Source organism: Hyperolius riggenbachi, chromosome 11 (genome assembly GCF_040937935.1).
Source record: "Hyperolius riggenbachi isolate aHypRig1 chromosome 11, aHypRig1.pri, whole genome shotgun sequence".
NCBI classification, from domain to species: domain Eukaryota; kingdom Metazoa; phylum Chordata; class Amphibia; order Anura; family Hyperoliidae; genus Hyperolius; species Hyperolius riggenbachi.
Window position 1 is genome coordinate 20357678 of NC_090656.1, and position 19205 is coordinate 20376882.

General features: G+C 45.9%; 1 protein-coding gene across 2 annotated transcripts in view; it reads right to left on the reverse strand.

Moving 5' to 3' along the window:
* DPY19L3 (dpy-19 like C-mannosyltransferase 3) overlaps positions 1–19205 on the reverse strand; it is a 115664-nt gene that overhangs the window by 59502 nt on the left and 36957 nt on the right. The window contains exons 10-14 of one of the 2 annotated variants that reach the window (XM_068261281.1): positions 18771–18869; positions 12039–12109; positions 9140–9298; positions 5784–5906; positions 5579–5690 (exon numbers count right to left, since the gene is read on the reverse strand). In XM_068261281.1, coding sequence (XP_068117382.1) covers positions 5579–5690; positions 5784–5906; positions 9140–9298; positions 12039–12109; positions 18771–18869 — 564 coding nt within the window. Of the gene's footprint in view, positions 1–5578; positions 5691–5783; positions 5907–9139; positions 9299–12038; positions 12110–18770; positions 18873–19205 lie in introns of both variants that reach the window. The other variant, XM_068261280.1, reaches the window with a different exon arrangement.

Below are 19205 nucleotides of genomic sequence, written 5' to 3' on the forward strand. Positions count from 1 at the left end.
ACCCACGTATTTTATTTGCCCATTTGTCCCGGTTATTACACCATTTAAATTATGTCCCTGTCACAATGTATGGCGCCAATATTTTATTTGGAAATAAAGGTGCATTCTTTCAGTTTTGCGCCTGTCACTATTTACAAGCAGCCCTGCTCATCAGGATTCCAGATATCCGGGTAACCCGGATATCCAAACTTTTTTCCACTATCCGATTCGGATTCTGGATTTTTTTTTAAATCCGGCTACCTAGCTGCAAATATTTGGGCGCATAACGCGGATATCCAGATCCGAAATACTGTAACTAAGGAGATGACGTCATGGAGCCAATCAGAGGGCTCCCAGCAGAAGCCCTAGCAACCAATCACAGAGGGGAGCCCTGGCCAGCCCCACCTGACCTCATTGAGCTAATCAGAGGGCTCCCAGCCTAAACCCTGGCACCCAATCACAGAAAGGAACACTGGCCAGCCCCCCTGTATAATAAGGAGGGCTGCCATGATGAGACATATCGTCCTAGCTTGCTGAATGCTCACTGAGAGACATGCTCCAGTGCTGGTGGCCTAGCAAGGGCTGTACACAGTTATAAACCTAAAGCTGTTCAGTGATTAACCCCTTCACTACTATCACTCCAATATTTGTAAATCGTTAATTAGCTTGATTGATGTCATTGTATGACAGTCACAGTGTGTGCTCCAGTGCTGCTGGGCCTAGCAAGGGCTGTACACAGTGATAAGCTGTTCAGTGATTAACCCCTTCATTACTATCACTACACTATTGTTAAATCGTTAATTAGCTTGATTGATGTCATAGTGTGACAGTCAGAGTGTGTGCTCCAGTGCTGCTGGCCTAGCAAGGGCTGTACACAGTGATAAACTGAAAGCTTTTCAGTGATTAACCCCTTCACTATCACTACCCTATTGTTAAATCATTAATTAGCTTGATGTCATTTGTGTGACAGTCAGGGTTTGTGCTGCAGGCAGCTACTATGTGTCTATCTGTGCCAGCTGCTGCTGCCTGCTGGCCAGCTATTAGCCTTTGGTATAGATTAGGTTAGGGATTAGGGGATAGGATTACTGTGTTATTGTGTAGTTAGTGCAGTCAGTGCTAGTAGTTGTTAGAGTAGTAGTACTACTGTGTTAGCTTTCTACAGAACTGCTGTGCTGTGAGCAGTGCCAGTTAGTGTGCACTAGTGTCTTCTCCTCTGCTGTCTGACTGTCACTCGGCACTTGTCACATGACGTGACACATGCCAAGTGCCACGTGCTGAGTGCCAATTGCCACGTGCCATGTCCGGCATGCTCCTGGCACACCTTACACCTGCTGCTGCTGCAACATTGCACTGCTCCTGCTACCTGTGCAGCTCCCACCGCCAGGCCAGGGTGCCACAGGCCACTGATACCACCTATATTTAACCCAAAACACAATTGCTGTGTAATTTTTTGGAGGTGTCTTGGCTGAAAACTGTCATGTCCCAGTTGTGCGGTTGGACTTTGAGCACAATGTGGGCTGCACGACCGCTGTCTGGAACCTAGGCCTAATGTTAATTGACAGCCATTTATTTTGGGTGGGTGGGGGGGGGGGGGGGAGGTATTTTAAGTCCCCACATCATCAATTAGTGTTCCCCTTTACAAAATAATGATGCTACATGCCTCATATACCCTAAAAAATGTCTTTAAAGCAATTTAAAGGCCACTTCCGATTTTTCTATCCGGATATCCCGGATACTAGGGTCGGATATCCGATTCGGATCGGAAAATTTTGAACTCGGATATCCGACCCAGATCGGATATCGGGGTATCCGGATCCGAATCGGATCCGGATTTTGAAAAGGGATATCCGAGCAGCACTGTTTACAAGCTTATAATTTAAAAAAAATGTTCATAATATACCATCTTCACATGCATATTAAAAAAGTTCAGACCCTTAGGTAACTATTTATGTTTTTTTCAAACATGTTTGTTACTGGTATGGGAATAGAGTGTCTAGGTGTTCCTAAGTGCTGCTGTATATCTCCCTCTACTTATCTCTTCTTCAAAGTGCTGTTACATTTTAAATAAAATGGAATCACCTCTGCTAATGGATGCAGCTAAAAATCTACACAAAACAGTACAGCGTTTGGCTCCGATTTTTAACATGGAAAGCAGTAACATGCTTTCACAGCTATTAAATAATACGTTGTGTCTCTTTCCACTACACGTGCATTCTGAATGCAGAAAAACTCCTATGAATGCCTGTGGGCCTGTTTCCACTAAATGCGATTTTTCTGATGCAGATTTCTGCAACATGCATCTGTTTTCCCATGCAATTAAAACGTTAAAGGGATACTGTAGGGGGGGGGGGGGTCGGGGGAAAATGAGTTGAACTTACCCGGGGCTTCTAATGATCCCCCGCAGACATCCTGTGCCCCCGCAGCTGCTCACCGATGCTCCGGCCCCGCCTCCAGTTCACTTCTGGAATTTCTGACTTTGAAGTCAGAAAACCACTGCGCCTGTACGCCCGTGTCCTCGCTCCCGCTGATGTCACCAGGAGTGTACTGCGCAGACACAGACCATACTGGGCCTGCGCTGTGCGCTCTTGATGACATCAGCGGGATCGAGGACACGGCAACGCAGGCGCAGTGGTTTTCAGACTTTAAAGTCTGAAATTCCAGAAGTGAACCGGAGGCAGGGCCGGAGCATTGGTGAGTGGCTGCGCGGGCACAGGATGTCTGCGGGGGACCGTTAGAAGCCCCGGGTAAGTTCAACTCATTTTCCACTGACCCCCCTACAGTATCCCTTTAACGTAAAAAGGCCCATAGGCATTCATTGGAGTCAGTTCTGCATCCAGAAGCCGCGTGTAGTGGAAAAAGTGGTAGACGAATATGTACATTGTAATTTTGTAACACTTGCTTATTGATAGTTGTCCTTTAAAGGGTCACTAAGGCTACAAAAAAATGAGTTTTACTCACCTGGGGCTTCCAGCAGCCCCCTGCAGCTGTCCGGTGCCCACGCAGTCTCGCTCGGATCCTCCTGTCCCCGCCGGCAGCTACTTCCGTTTTTTGGCGACAGGTCTGGGAACGCGAGTGATGCTTCGTGTTCCTGGCCACAATAGCGCAATAGCGCCCTCTATACTGCTATTGCGGGCAGGAACGCAAAGAATCACTCGCGTTCCCAGACCTGTCGCCGAAAACAGAAGTAGCTGATGTGAGTAAAACTCTATTTTTTTTGTAGCCTTAAGTGTCCCTTTAAGCCATTAGTGTTAGCAGTGCCTCACCACACTACACTGGTGTTACACTTGAAGAGCCGCAGTGTAGCTCAGAAAACTCGCTACTGATTAAATAAATGCATTTATAAACAAGCTTATCTTTCGGCTTTCAGGAGGATTAATAGTAGTGACTTCATATTAAAATGTCCTTTTCTTGCAATGCATAAGAAAATAGTGCTATACTGCCATCTAGTGGGCAGAACTCATCACTGCCTGATGAATGACGCAGCCTAATCTGAAGTGTTACTCAGCGGTGGCGTTTAGTACATCTAAACTCAGTACACACATCTCACTATTGCTGTGTGTACATCAAAAGATGAAAGCCTCTCCCTGTTTTTTAAGAGAAAAAGACAGGGACATCGAGAGCCCAATATGGTGTAGTATGTACTAGGTTAGGGGAGGAAGATCATTAAGGTAAGTATGATATACTCACAAGCCAGGGTTACCTAGTAGGCAACCACTGTAACAGCAGGTGGGGAGAATAAACCTGTCCCCACTCAGGATTAAGAAGTCGCTAGGAAGAAAGGTAGAACTTTCCGCCCTTCCATCAAGGGTGGACTGGTATATGATGCAGGAAAACAGAGGCGCCAAAAGGATAAAATGATTTAAAAAGTTTAAAACATCTGACACAACCGCAGACCCGTATTAAACGTATAGCACAAAACAGAGAGGCGCTTGGTACAGACCCGGACAACAATCGCTGTATACTTCCGCTTTAACTGCCAGAGGAAGCGGGGTCACGCCCGTGAAATGCGTTGCAATATTTGTGGAGTGTATGAATTAAACATTTCTGTGCTATACGTTTAATACGTGTCTACGGTTGTGTCCTTTGGAGTGGTCAAGAATCCACCACGACCACGTCCGTGTTTTAAACTTTTTATATACATTTTATCCTTTTGGCGCCTATGTTCTCCTGAATCATCCCCCTACTTCTCCCACCTCCACCCCTGGGACCAAGACTGGAATAAAAACCCAAACCATATGCAGAGGTTCTAACCCTTACCATAATACACAATTAGGAGCCTATATCCTCCTTTCCCACAAGAAATCTTTACATTTTCTCGAATAGAGAGCATCAGGGGGCTCTGTACGGCTGGTATTGTGGTGAAACCCCTCCCACAGTGTGATGTCATGACCTCGGTCCTGACAGTTTGCTGTCTGTGAACCTCATTGCATTGTGGGAAATAAAAGCTTTTTCCAACTGCCAAGCAAGCAGCATCTCCCTCTGTGTATAGAACTCTCAGTAACGAACATTCTGTACAGATCACCTGGCAGAACTAAGGGCTCTTTTCCACTATGAAATGCGATCGCGATTCCAATCGCGTTTCAATTTCCACCATGCGATTGAGCTACTATACTCATTATAGTTCAGCTCAATCGCATACAAAACGCGGCAGGACAACGATTGCGCTTTGACCAAAATCGCATCGCAATCGGATCGCACTAATGGAAATTGCTGCTGCAGTTTCCATTAGTTTAATGTACCTTGCGATTTGCGATCAGAAGCAAATCGCAAATCGCAGGCTAGTGGAAAAAGGCCCTAAAGATGTGATACATTTCAGGAAATACCGGTAAATCAGGGAAAGGAAAGATTTTACAATGGGCAAACACTGACAAATTGATCTATAAATGAATATTGTAAAAAAATAAGCAATTGTATTCATTATGGAACTCCGAACCTGCACCCATTAGGGGAACCCCCTCCTTCAACATCTTCAAGAAAGCCGTCAAAACTCACCTTTTCACTCTTGCCTACCACCCCTCACAAGTGCTCTAAACCCGCAGCTGAACTCTGGTCCCCTACCGTTCGTGTCCCTACCTCTCCCTCTAGATTGTAAGCCTTTGGGCAGGGTCCTCCTCCTTCTGTGTCCTACCTGATCACACACCTCCATTACTGTGAACCCATGCTATGCATCTGAGTGAACTCCACTTGCCTAATCTCCATGCTCCCCTCCAGTGACTGACTAAGCATTACCTTGTACTCATACTGTGCTGTGTGATCTGGTTTTCTTGTATTCTTGTATTGTCATATTGCTGTATGTCACCCCTAAATATTGTCTGTAACCTAAACTAATGTCCAGCGCTGCGTAATATGTTGGCGCTTTATAAATACAATAAATGAATAATAAATAAAAAATAATTATGTTATTTTCACTACAGTTCTTCTTTAAAATACTTTTAGCCCATGAAAAATACTTATTTACTGACTGTCATGCCGACTCTACTTCCTGATACTTACTGGGACAAAACAGGAAGCAATCGTTGGCCACTTGCTGCTATGTTTAAAAAAATCCCATTCACTTATCAAAACAACACATTGCACATTTTGAGAAAGTCACACTAACCCTCTGAGGTGTGTAGAGACGAATCAGCCTTAGCAGAGTTCCCCAAATATTCGAGCTGGCCAATCCGAAGGAAGCCAAGACGCACATGTGGGGAGTCCAGAGGTATTTCATTCTGCAATGAGAGGACATTCCGTCATCACCAGTGTCATGTGACTTGTAGCCAGAGGGCGGCCATGACAGATACCTCCCCGGGACACAAACTTACCGCATTGTGCTGACTGCCAGGCAGCCGAACACCACGTTATGCACCAGGTTGTACGCCACGTCCGCTCGCACAAAGCAGGGCCTGTTCTCAGTCTGATTCTTCTGCTTGTTTCCTGGAGGAGTGCTGCAAAACCAGAGTACATCTCACACACTGCAGGGCTTATACACTAAAGTACACCTTCAAATAGGATGCCAGACTGAGCACACCACAAGTCCGGATTAATAATAGTCAAGGTCCTGTGCGAAAGTCAACCGTGAATAAGATTTATAGGCACTTCCTGTTTACTGATTACAGGAAATCTTCCAAGATACACTAATGGGGTCCTCAGTACAAACCACTAATGAGGAACCGCCTTTGTGAGACAGTTAAAGCCATCAGGTGACAGGGAGAGGTGACTGTGCAAAGAAAAGTATTAGCCAATGCCCATTACATGGATTTCCAAGGAGTCTTTTCTGTGGTACATTTCTGCATTCTCTGATTGACCAAATACTTCTGAGTTGTGACTGGGCTAAAACTACAGAGTTGCGGTAATTGTGGCATTTCCGCGGAAATACGATTTCCGTTTGGAAATGTGGAAATTTTAATTCCGCAGAATCCGAACGGGCATCTCTACCAGTCGTACCGCAGTGGTTAAAGGGACACTTAAGTCAAACAAAAAAAATGAGTTTTACTCACCTAGGGCTTCCAATAGCCCCCTGCAGCTGTCCGGTGCCCTCGCTGTCTCCCTCCGATCCTCCTGGCGAGTGATTCTTCGCGTTCCCAGACACATTAGCACCCTCTATGCTGCTATATGGTATATGCTATAGCAGCATAGATGGCGCTATTATGGCCAGGAACGCGAAGAATCACTCGCGTCCCCAGCCTGTCAGCTCCTGTCACCGAAACAGGAAGTGGCTGCCGGCGGGGTCAGGAGGATCGGAGGGAGACGGCGAGGGCACCGGACAGCTGCAGGGGGCTATTGGAAGCCCCAGGTGAGTAAAACTCATTTTTTTTTACTTAAGTGTCCCTTTAACCTCCCTGGCGGTAAGCCCGTGCTGAGCACGGGCTATGCCGCCGGGAGGCACCGCTCAGGCCCCGCTGGGCCGATTTGCATAATTTTTTTTTTGCTGCACGCAGCTAGCACTTTGCTAGCTGCGTGCAGTGCCCGATCGCCGCCGCTACCCGCCGATCCGCCGCTATACGCGTCGCCGCAGCCGCCCCCCCCCCCCCCAGACCCCGTGCGCTGCCTGGCCAATCAGTGCCAGGCAGTGCCGTGGGGTGGATCGGAGTCCCCTTTGACGTCACGACGTCGATGACGTCGGTGACGTCATCCCGCCCCGTCGCCATGGCGACGGGGGAAGCCCTCCAGGAGATCCCGTTCTTTGAACGGGATCTCCTGATCTCCGATCGCCGGCGGCGATCGGAGGGGCTGGGGGGATGCCGCTGAGCAGCGGCTATCATGTAGCGAGACCTCGTCTCGCTACATGAAAAAAAAAAAAAAAAAAAAAAAAAAACGTATTTGCTGCCCCCTGGCGGATTTTGCCAAACCGCCAGGAGGGTTAAGGAGCAGATGGGTACAACACACCACACAAAGGGCTCCAGGAGCGATTCAGAAGAAAAAGAAATTGGTGGGTTGTAATACTTTTATATTAAAAGAGTTTGCTCTTTAACTACTTGCCGACTGCTCCAGCGGCAGCCCCAGGACCACTCCACGGCGATTGGCGTGATCTCGGAGCGGAGCTCAGCTCCACCTTCAGTCTCCGTGCGGCGATTGCCGCTCGGGAGACTGTTGACGGTGAAACCGCCTTCTATTAGGGTAGTACATCGCTGCGATCTGCAGCAGCGCTGTAATGGGGACAGCCGTGTGACACAGTTGTCCCCCTGGGACACGGAAGCGATCCGCTGTGATAGGCTGAAGCCTAACACAGCCGATCGCGCTGATAGGCTGCTCAGGGGAGGGTACTAAAAATATTTTTTAAAAAAACCCCAACATTTTATTTTAAAATAATATAATAAATATTTATAAAACAAACAAACAAACAAACATTGGGGGAGCGATCAGACCCCACCAACAGAGAGCTCTGTTGGTGGGGAGAAAAGGGGGGCGTGGGGGTCACTTGTGTGCTGAGTTTTATGGCCCTGCAGCTTGGCCTTAAAGCTGCAGTGGCCTATTTAACTAAAATGGCCTGGTCTTTAGGGGGGTTAACACTGCGGTCCTCCAGTGGTTAACCACCTTACGACCACCTAACGTCGATAGGTGGCCGCAAGGTGGCTCTCCCAGGACTGTGTAACGCCATTGGGCATCAAGTCCTGGGAGATTTTAGGAATTAAAGAGACTCCGTAACAAAAATTGCATCCTGTTTTTTATCATCCTACAAGTTCCAAAAGCTATTCTAATGTGTTCTAGCTTACTGCAGCACTTTCTACTATCACAGTCTCTGTAATAAATCAATGTATCTTTCCCCTGTCAGACTTGTCGGCCTGTGTCTGGAAGGCTGCCAAGTTCTTCAGTGTTGTGGTTCTGCTATGAACTCCCCCTTCCAGGCCCCTCTATGCACACTGCCTGTGTATTATTTAGATTAGGGCAGCTTCTCTCTTATCTTTTACAAGCTGGATAAATCGTCCTCTGAGCTGTCTGGGCTTTCACATACTGAGGAATAACAGACAAGGGCAAAGCTGTTTGCAGGAAGAAACGAGCAGCCTGAAACTTCAGTGCATGAGAACTGCAGGGGGAAAGAAACACACAATGATCTCTTGAGATTCAAAAGGAAGGCTGTATACAGCCTGCTTGTGTATGGATGTATTTTCTATGTGTGGACATACTGTACATCAACCTACTTCCTGTTTTGGTGGCCATTTTGTTTGTTTATAAACAAACTTTTTAAAACTGTTTTTAACCACTTTTAATGCGGCGAAATTGTGACAGAGGGTAATAGGAGATGTCCCCTAACGCACTGGTATGTTTACTTTTGTGCGATTTTAACAATACAGATTCTCTTTAAATCAGCTCCTGACCGGCTCACACAGCTCTGCCGCCTTTAGAGACGGCAGAGAGAGGGGCCAGCGGCGGGTGCAGAGCGGCGCAATCCTCAGTAGCGTCGGGGGTGCGCGGCAAAGAAGTTGAAATCTACGTCCTGTCAGAGCCGCACAGCCACCTGCAGGAATTAGATTTTAACCAATGCGGTCTGCAAGCACTTAAATCACTGACAGCAGCATGTGACCTAGTTCATGAACTTTTATGTTATCAACATTATCTGGAAGCAGCCATGATCTGTTATGACCATGGCCACTCACATGCAGACCCTTCATTTATCCTGCACAGGGGCCCACTGTTGGCTTTGTCTGCCTCTGAAGTTACTGATATATAAAGGGCTGACCTTAGTCTGCGGAGAGCAGTGACGGCCGCGGCGATCAGCAGGATGGACAATGTGAATACATAAGGGTAGAGCAGCAACGTGTCCGCAAATCTGCCAAACGTATCGAGTCGCATCACCTGGAACGGCTCCTCACACAGGTACAGGCTGGCATCGAAATCTCTGCGGAGAGGAAGAGGAGATATTCTATTATACTAGACCGCTGGACTTCAGAAGTCCTTAAAGAGGAACGGTCGCGAAAATCTTAAAATGTAAACAAACAAACAAACAAACAACAAACAAACACAGAACATTTATATCGCGCTTTTCTCCTGGCGGACTCAAAGCGCCAGAGCTGCAGCCACTAGGACGCGCTCTATAGGCAGCAGCAGTGTTAGGGAGTCTTGCCCAAGGTCTCCTACTGAATAGGTGCTGGCTTACTGAACAGGCAGAGCCGAGATTCGAACCCAGGTCTCCTGTGTCAGAGGCAGAGCCCTTAACCATTACACTATCCAGCCACTATCCAGCCACAAAACATATACAAATAAGATATAATACATTTCTCCTAGAGTGAAATGAGGCCATACATTACTTTTCTTCTATATTGCTGTCACTTACAGTAGGTAGCAGAAATCTGACATTACCGACAGGTTTCGGGCTAACCCCATCTTCTCATGGGGGGGGGGGGGTGTCTAAGGGTTTTCTTTATTTTTACAAGCACTTAGTAAATGGCAGTTGCTCCGTCCAACTGCCAAAAAAATGTGCAGCAAGCAGGGAAGCTGGTCAGTATCTTTGTATTAATCATTTTCAGGGAATGTCTTCATAAAGAATAAAGGCCATGCTGAGAATCCCCTATAGAGAGACGGACTAGCCCAAAATCTGTCGGTAATGTCAGATTTCTACTGCCTACTGTAAGTGACAGCAACATAGGAGAGAAGTAATTTATGGCTCATTTTACTCTGGGAGAAATTTACTTCTTATTTGTATGTGTTTAAAATTTTAAGATTTTCGCGATGGTTCCTCTTTAACCACTTCAGCCTTCTGTGTTGTTTCACCTTATGCATCCGAGCAACTTTCACCTCCCATACATGCGCCAATAACTTTATCACAATCAAATGATCTATAAATTGTTTTTTCCGCCACCATTTAGGCTTTCTATGGGTGGTACATTTTGCTAAAAATTATTTTATCATAAATTAATTTTAACAGGAAGATTTTGAAGAAAATGGAAAAAATTCATTATTTTTCCGTTTTCGGCCATTATAGTTTTAAAATGATACTTGCTACCGTAATTAAAATCCATGTATTTTATTTGCCCCGGTTATTATACCGTTTATGTCATGTCCCTATCACAATGTATGGCGCCGATATTTTATTTGGAAATAAAGGTACATTTTTTCAGTTTTGTGTCCATCACTTACAAGCCCACAACAGGAATATACAGGTAAAGTGCTAATTTTAAAAGTAAAAAAAAAAAAAAAGTCCTTTTCAACAATACCAGTTGCCTGGCAGTCCCACGGATCTCTTTGGATGCAGTACTGTGCCGGGCCGTCCCACCTATGACGCCAAGTGAGGCGTCTTCCTCAGGCGGTGGAAGTTTGGGGGCGGCGCCAGGCAGGACCAGGAAGCCTGCTGCCACCCAGTTTACAAACGCCCGCCTGGCCGTGGGGGGGCCTGCCGTGAAGTGAGCTGGAGGGGATAGCAGCCAGGAAGGAAGGGGGGGGCAGCAGTCCCCCGTCCCTACCCCTTTCCAGCTGTACTTGTGCAAGTACAGTGGGCGGCACTGAGGAGGAGACAGGCTGTGGTACGCATCGCTTGGAACGCGGAAGTAAGAGGTGAGTAATTACTTACCTGTCTGCTGCTGACACACTCACTGCGCTCATAGCTGGAGGGGGATAGCGGACAGCAGGACCCAAATGAGGGAGGGGAGGTCCGACCCCCCTTCCCACCTCTGTGCCCGCTGACCCCCTTCCTGTCTTCTACCCCCTCCAGGTTACCTTTAGTGGGGTAATTATACTACCTATATGGGGGCAACTAGACTACCTGAACTGGGGCAACTATACTAGCTATCTATATCGGGGGGCAATTATACTACCTATAATTTGGCAACTATACTACCAATAAGGTGGGGCAACTATACTAGCTACCTATACTGGGAGAATTATACTACCTATACAGGGGGCAACTATACTGGATGCAACTATACTAGCTACCTATAATGGGACAACTATACCTGGTTACCCTATACAGAGGGTAATGGCTACCTACCTATAGTGAGGGTAAACATTTTTTGGGTGCTGTGCGATATTTCGAATTTTGGGGTGTGGGATGTGTGTTTGTGGGGGAGGGGGATGGGAGGGGGGTTGTGGGTATTGGGGATATCCTGAAAAGTTTTCCTCCAGCTGCAAAAAGGTCTAGAACCGGCCCTGGTACTGTGTGAATCACACACCCGGAAGGAGCATATGGCTAATCCAGGCAGACTTCAAGCAGAAACATCTGATCTGCATGCTTGTTCAGGGTCTATGGTTAAAAGTACTAGGCAGTGGATCAGCAGGACAGCCAGGCTATGTGCATTGTTTAAAGTGAACCAGAGACGAAGCACCCTCATGTATTTTACCATATATATCAGTGGGAACATTAGAGAAAACGCCTACCCTGCTCTCTGCTTCATCCTTCACTGCTCCGCCTGTTTGTTATCAGCCCTGATAAAATCCACGACCGAGCATTCAGTCTGGCTTTGCTCAGGAATCATTATAGCTGAGTCAGAAGGGGGCAAGCTTGGGCTTGAACAGACATCAGAGAAGACAGACTCAGCTATAATGTTTCCACAAGGATGCAATGACTTGCACGTTGATGTGCTGTTCTTTCTCCTGAACTGGAATTCAGACAACAGGAGCAGTAACACACTCTGCACAGCCCTTACCTGGTCTTATAGCCCAGCTTTGCTTGTATGAATTTAAATATGTGCTCATCTGATTGAAGATTCAAATCCATCTGTCAAGAATAAACAGGAAATGAAAGAATAAACCGTTACAAAAGTTCTGCTTCCCAAAAAAGAAAAAGCAATAACATTTTAGCCCCAATTCCACAATTTGTTAGGTAACCCCGAGGCCCCTTTAACACTAGTGCATTTTCATTGCACTGTGCTACCTGTTTTTACCACAGGGTAACGGTAAAGCAAAGAAAGTCTATGGAACATTTCGCACTTGATGCAGTGCAATGACCTGGAAGCATCGTACCTAGCGGGAAAGCATCGATGCGTCATGGATCAACATCCGTGGTGACGTGCGGCTCAGGTTTCATACTCACCTGGGGCTTCCTTAAAGTGGATCCGAGATAAACTTTTACTCATTGCATAATTGTGTTCCTTTCATATAGTTTATAGGGCATGCCTCAAGCCAAAAACCTTTTTTTTTTCATTTTAACACTCTAATTCCCTGTAAACTAAACAAGCCTCGCCCACAGCTTTTCCAGTGCCTTGGCACTGTAGCAAGGGCTTATGGGAGCTCAGTCTGGGCAGGAGGAATAGGAGGTTACTAGCCAGATATTTCAGAGGCAGAGGGGAGTAGGGAGGAGGAGAGGGGGGTGAATTTACACACAGGCAAGCTGATAGCATCTCCAGGCCTCAGCCTGTGGCAAACAGAACATGGCTGCCCTCATTGTATCACAGGAATAAATAATCATAAACTGTTAAAGCTGTTTGCAGCTAGATTTGCTGTGTAAGCTATCTAAACTTTAGATATATAGACAAGTTACTTGTTATAGTTAGTTTTTTTTATCTCGGATCCGCTTTAAGGCCACTCGCCATTTGTCGTCTCCCTGGGTGGCTCCGGTCCCCCGGAATTAAACCTAAAATCCTGGCCGCATTGCGCTTCATCACGCATGCGTCTAGTGGCACTCCCCTCATCTTGCTCCCGCAGCTGGGAGCATTCTGCGCTTGCGGAGTACTACCGACATCTGCCTTGATTTTGACTGCTCTCTGCCTGCCGCCTGCACCGACCTCTGTCTGGATTTTAGTTTCAAACGATTTCTTTATTGAAAAAGTAATTTTCAAAACATACAGTCATGCTTTTGAGAAAAACCCTTGCAAAGGGCAAGTCATAAAGATATGCACAACATATTTATCTGACTGAAGAATAACAAAAATAACAATTAACAACAAACAATAGAGCACATGGATTTTGCCTACTCTCTGCCTGCCACCTGTATCGACATCTGCTTGGATTATGCCTACTCTCTGCCTGCCGCCTGCACCGACCTCTGCCTGGATTTTGCCTACTCTCTGTCGGCCGCCTGCACTGACCTCTGCCTGGATTTTGACTACTCTCTGCCTGCCGCCTGCACCGACCTCTGCCTGGATTTTGACTACTCTCTGCCTGCACCGACCTCTGCCTGGGGTTTGACTACTCTCGGCCTGCCGACTGCACCGACCTCTGCCTATATTTTGACTACTTTCTGCCTGCACTGACCCCTGCCTAGATTTTGACTACTTTCTGCCTGCCGCCTAAGGCCCCATACACACATCAGACCATAGTCTTTTGAAAATGAAAGATCACAGACCAATCTTACCACCCTTCATGTAGTATGAGAGCCATACTCTACACAGTCTTTTCTATGGAGCTGAACTCCACATCAGAAAAAAATCTTTGCAAGATGTTGCACACACAGATGCTGTACAGACACAAAAGATCAGTATCTGCAAAAGATCAGTATCTGCAAAAGATCTGTTCCTGCCAAAAATCCATTTCTGCAAATTGCAATGATAGTCTATGAGATCTGCAGATCATCATACACACATGATTTAACTGACATTCATCAGATCAGATCCTGCAGATCAGATCCACCAGGATGGATTTTCAGATCTGCAGATGATTGCTTGATCTGCAGATGAATGTCAGTTAAATCATGTGTGTATGATGATCTGCAGATCTCATAGACTATCATTGCAATTTGCAGGAATGGATTTTTGGCAGGAACAGATCTTTTGCAGATACTGATCTTTTGTGTCTGTACAGCATCTGTGTGTGCAGCATCTTGCAAAGATTTTTTTCTGATGTGGAGTTCAGCTCCATAGAATAGACTGTGTAGAGTATGGCTCTCATACTACATGAAGGGTGGTAAGATTGGTCTGTGGTCTTTCATTTTCCAAAGACTATAGTCTGATGTGTATATGAGCCTTAAGACTGATAGCAAAGGGAATAAAGTCAAAAAGGAATCACGCTTCTACTGCACCCATTGTGATGTTTACCTCTTTGCCATTCCCTGTTTCAAAATATACCACACGCGAGGTGTATTAGGTATACATGTGCATACTGTTTAATAATCTGCTGCCTTATTTGTGCAGTTTCGCAATTTTTTCAGTTTATTGATAAATTTAATTTTAACAATTTTGTGCTCCAGTCTTTTATTTATATGCAGAATGTCTACCAGGCCTTTATTCTGATATATTTTGGTGAGTTAAAGAGGAACTCCAGTGAAAATAATGTAATAAAAAGTGCTTCATTTTTACAATAATTATGTATAAATGATTTAGTCGGCCGGTGTGGTGACGACGTAACGTCATCTTTCAGGAAGAGGGAGCCAGACACTCGGCCCCGGTGTCGCTGGGTGCCATTTCTGCGGAGGGACTGGGAGAGGAGCCAGAAGGATGCTGAGGGACCTCCCGACCTACGGTGGGCTGGAGAAAGCCCCAGGTAAGTTCAGATTTTGTTTTTAATCACTGCTTGGAGTACCTTTAAATGTTAATTAATGTTATGTCTCATATGAAATTATAATTATGATATTGCACTAGCCTGTGTGCAATTGCACACAATATATATATATATATATATATATATATATATATATATATATATATATGTGTGTGTGTATATATATTGTAATGGCGTGCATAAAGGCATATATGTTGGGAATTTGTTTTCATATATGTTCATTTTATAGTTAGATTGATGCAGATCCAAATGTATGATTATTATGATTTAATAGAAGTGAATTAATGAGAATTATTATTATAATTTAGGTATGATTTATAGACATTCGAATACACTTTATAGCAGAAGTAATATGTTTTCAGCCTGAACAGACAATTTGGTTACACAAGATAGAGAGACAGAATGTTAATTTGAGATATTTATCCTAGGTTTAAAGTGAATGGGAACAGATATATACATAAAAAAATCAGATACTCACATAAGGAGATGGAGGCTCTGGGTCCCATTAAGCATTCCCTCTCCTCACCCGGTCCCCGCTGTTGCGCTGGCTCCCCTGTAGTGGTATTCAACCTTTTCGGTCAAATACCGCTGTTTCCCCGCCGAAGGGAGGCTTCGGAAATGCTTCGGGAGCCCGAGTGCTCCCGAAGATGGTCCGCTCTACACTGCGCACGTGCGAGCGCCCTCCATGACGCACTCGCATGTGCGCAGTATGGAGCCGCCTGTCTTCAGAAGGACTCAGCTCCCGAAGGCTTCCAAAGTACCTGCGGCGGGGGATTTAACCGGGCGAACCAGTGCAGCACGGAGGGCACCGGGAGAGGAGAGGGGAGGCTCATTAGGACCCGAGCCTTCCCTCTCCTTAGGTGAGTATCTGACTTTTTTTTATTTAATTATGCGTTCCCATTAACTTTAACCACTTCTCCTCTAAGGCTTTTTCCCCTTAAAAAACCAGAGCAATTTTCACCTGTCAGTGCTCCTTCCATTCATTTGCCTATAACTTTATTGCTACATATCATAACGAAACAATCTATATCATGTTTTTTTTCGCCACCAATTAGGCTTTATTTGGGGGGTACTTTTTGCTAAGAATTATTTTATTCTAAAAATGTTTTATCAGGAAAATAAGAACAAAAAATTTAAAAAATTCATTATTTCTCAGTTTGTATAGTTTTAAAATAATACATGCTAACAGACTTAAAACTGACATTTTATTTGCCCATTTGTCCCGGTTATTGCAACATTTAAAATTTTTCCCTAGTACAATGTATGGCACCAATATTTTATTTAGAAATAAAGGTGCAATTTTTCAGTTTTGCGTCCATCCCCGATTACAAGCCCATGATTAAAAAGTTATAGTAGTATACCCGACTGACGTACATATTAACAAAGTTCAGTCCTTAAGGTAACTATTTATATAATTTTTATTTTTTTAATTTTTTTTCAAAAAAACATGCACTAACTGTGCGTTAGTGCAAGTTTTTCCATAGCAGTGCATTGTGAAAAAGATTTTGGTTAAAACGCGTTGTGTGAAAGGTGCCATAAGGAAACATGGGCATTACTTTGAAAGTCAGTTTTCTTTCAGTTATAATGGAGAGCAACTGAATAAGTGTAAAAGGGCCCTTAGTCGGCTGAAAATGAAACTAACCCGCGTCGGGAACCGGACACTCGAAATGCTGCAAGGGCACAGGACGGCTGCAGGGGCCTTGGGGACGCCCCAGGTAAGTGAAATTTTTTTCCTCGATAGTTAAGGTTCCCTTTAAGTCTTAAAGAGAAACTGTAACCAAGAATTGAACTTCATCCCAATCAGTAGGTGATCCCCCTTTCCCATGAGAAATCTTTTCCTTTTCACAAACGGATCATCAGAACACTAACACATACCAACTGAAGTGTAAATGGGAGCTAACAGTCGGCTCCCGGCAAACTTTTTTTCCCCTCGACCGGTAAGGTTACCCTTAAGAATTGGAGGCCTAAAATTCTTGTAAAAAAAATGTACCGCTTTTAGATCCATAAATCCAGACAGAAATGAACCGCCAGGGAGGTTAAGGAAGCCCCAGGTAAGTACGGAACCTGAGGCGCTTCTCATCTTCCCTTTAAGATGTAAATCGCTGCCAGGAATTACATAAGGGCTCATTACCGCGCATTAGCGCAGGTAAATACACAGCCTCTTTTTAGCGTTGCGATGCGATCGTCCAATTGACGTGCAACTCAAATGCTAGCTGCTAGTGTGAAACCGGCCTAATGCTTAAACAACTCCCAATCCCCCCCCCCGCCGAACTTCCCTGGTGCAGCACGACATCTCCTCCCCCACACTCTCTCTATGGAGGTGGTTTTTCTTCTCCAGAGGTTACAGGATTGCATTGTCCGAGGGGAGAGCTACAGTGAGCTCCAATGGCGCTGTAACAACTCCACTCTCTCTTGCATTCCGGAAACCCCTATGCTGATCCCGTCATACACTAGCATTATTGATTTTACCCCTTAACCACTTCCGGATACCGGGTGGTTTTGCTGATCGGTGCTGCGTGGGCTCTCCAGCCCGCAGCACCGATCAGCTAGCAGCCAGGCCGATCAGACTTCCCCCCCTTTTTTCCCCACTAGGGGGATGTCCTGCTGGGGGGGTCTGATCGCCGCCGGCTGCTTGCGGGGGGGCTCTCTTCAAAGCCCCCCTCCGCAGCGCTTCCTGGCCGCCTTCCCCTTCCCTCCCTCTACCTCCCCCTGTGAGCGGCGCAGGACGGAATTCCGTCCTGCGCCTGATGGGATAGGCTTCAGCCTATCAGGTGCCAGCGGTCCCCGGCCAATCAGAGGCCGGGGATCGCCGATCTCCGCCACGGCGCTGCTGCGCAGCAGCGCCGTATACATGTAAACACCGGGGAAGATCTTCCCCGTGTGTTTACATTTACCCTGCGAGCCACGATCGGCGGCTCGCAGGGTGTTCACGGAGACACCCTCCGTGAACTGACATGGAAAGGCCGCTCATACGAGCGGCCGTTTCCATGCAATCCACTTCAGGATTCAGGGGCGTAGTTAAGCGTACGCCGAATCCTGAAGTGGTTAAAGGACGCCAGAGGCGAAAATAAACGAATGAAATAAACAATTGTATCTATCTTCCTTCTCCTAAAAATGACTTTTTAAGATATCCCAGTTTTATTTTAGGTTTAAATCTACGTCTTAAGTTTTAACTGTTTTATTGTTTTTGCTCCGACACATTCATTGACGTATGTCAGAGCTAAAATGTATGAACTATTGACCCGTTTTATCTCTTTCCTGGTCTTAGAAGCCATTTTCTGCTAGGAAAGTGTTTTATAGCTGCAATTTCTTATCAGTGAAGGTCAGGAATGAGTCAGCCACTTACGTACCTGATATTTAACACTTTCAGGCAGAGAAAGAAAAAAAGGAAGATAGCATAGTTATTAGTGTGCTTGGCACTGTACATACACATGTCTATCTCATCATGTCACTTCGGGTATCCTTTAAACCCCAACCCCTTGTACAGCATAAACTGTTAGGCTATTGTCATCGTTGGCAAACGCCTGTGAAAACGCACATAATGCTTCCCAATGCACTGGGAGAATTGTGCGGTTTTCTGCAGTGGGGCGGAAAAAAAAACAGATACTGCTGCTTTTTATCGCACAACACGTGCCATTCCCTATTTTCAAGACACAAAACTATTCTATTGCGCTTTTCTCCTAGCGGACTCAGAACACCAGAGCTGCAGGCACTAGGGCATGCCCAGTAGGCAGTAGCAGTGTTAGGGAGTGTTGCCCAAGGTTTCCTTACTGAATAGGTACAGGCTTACTGAACAGGAAGGACCAAGACTGCGTACCAGGCTTTACTGTTACAGTAATGTAACGTTCGCTTTTGTACACGCCCCACTGGGTGGGGCCGCAGAAAAAGCATCCAAAGAAATGAGAGGTTTATTTGTGATATAATTCACATTTGTAGTCACTTACCTTGACGCCCTTATTGAAGACTGCGGTGAGACACAGAACTATCACTACATGAAGGCAGAGGTTCCAGAGTCTTCTGACAACAGAGCCGGTTTTAAGATTCTTCTTTAAGAAAGAAAAAAAATGAAAAATCATAATGAAATACGGTAAGTAAAACAACAGACTGAGAATGTGAGTATATATTTATTCACCGGGAGTTAAACTCGGGACTCTGCTCCCATTCCCCCACACGCGGGACCCTGCTCCCATTCCCCCACACGCGGGACCCTGCTCCCATTCCCCCACACGCGGGACCCTGCTCCCATTCCCCCACACGCGGGACCCTGCTCCCATTCCCCCACACCCGGGACCCTGCTCCCATTCCCCCACACCCGGGACCCTGCTCCCATTCCCCCACACGCGGGACCCTGCTCCCATTCCCCCACACGCGGGACCCTG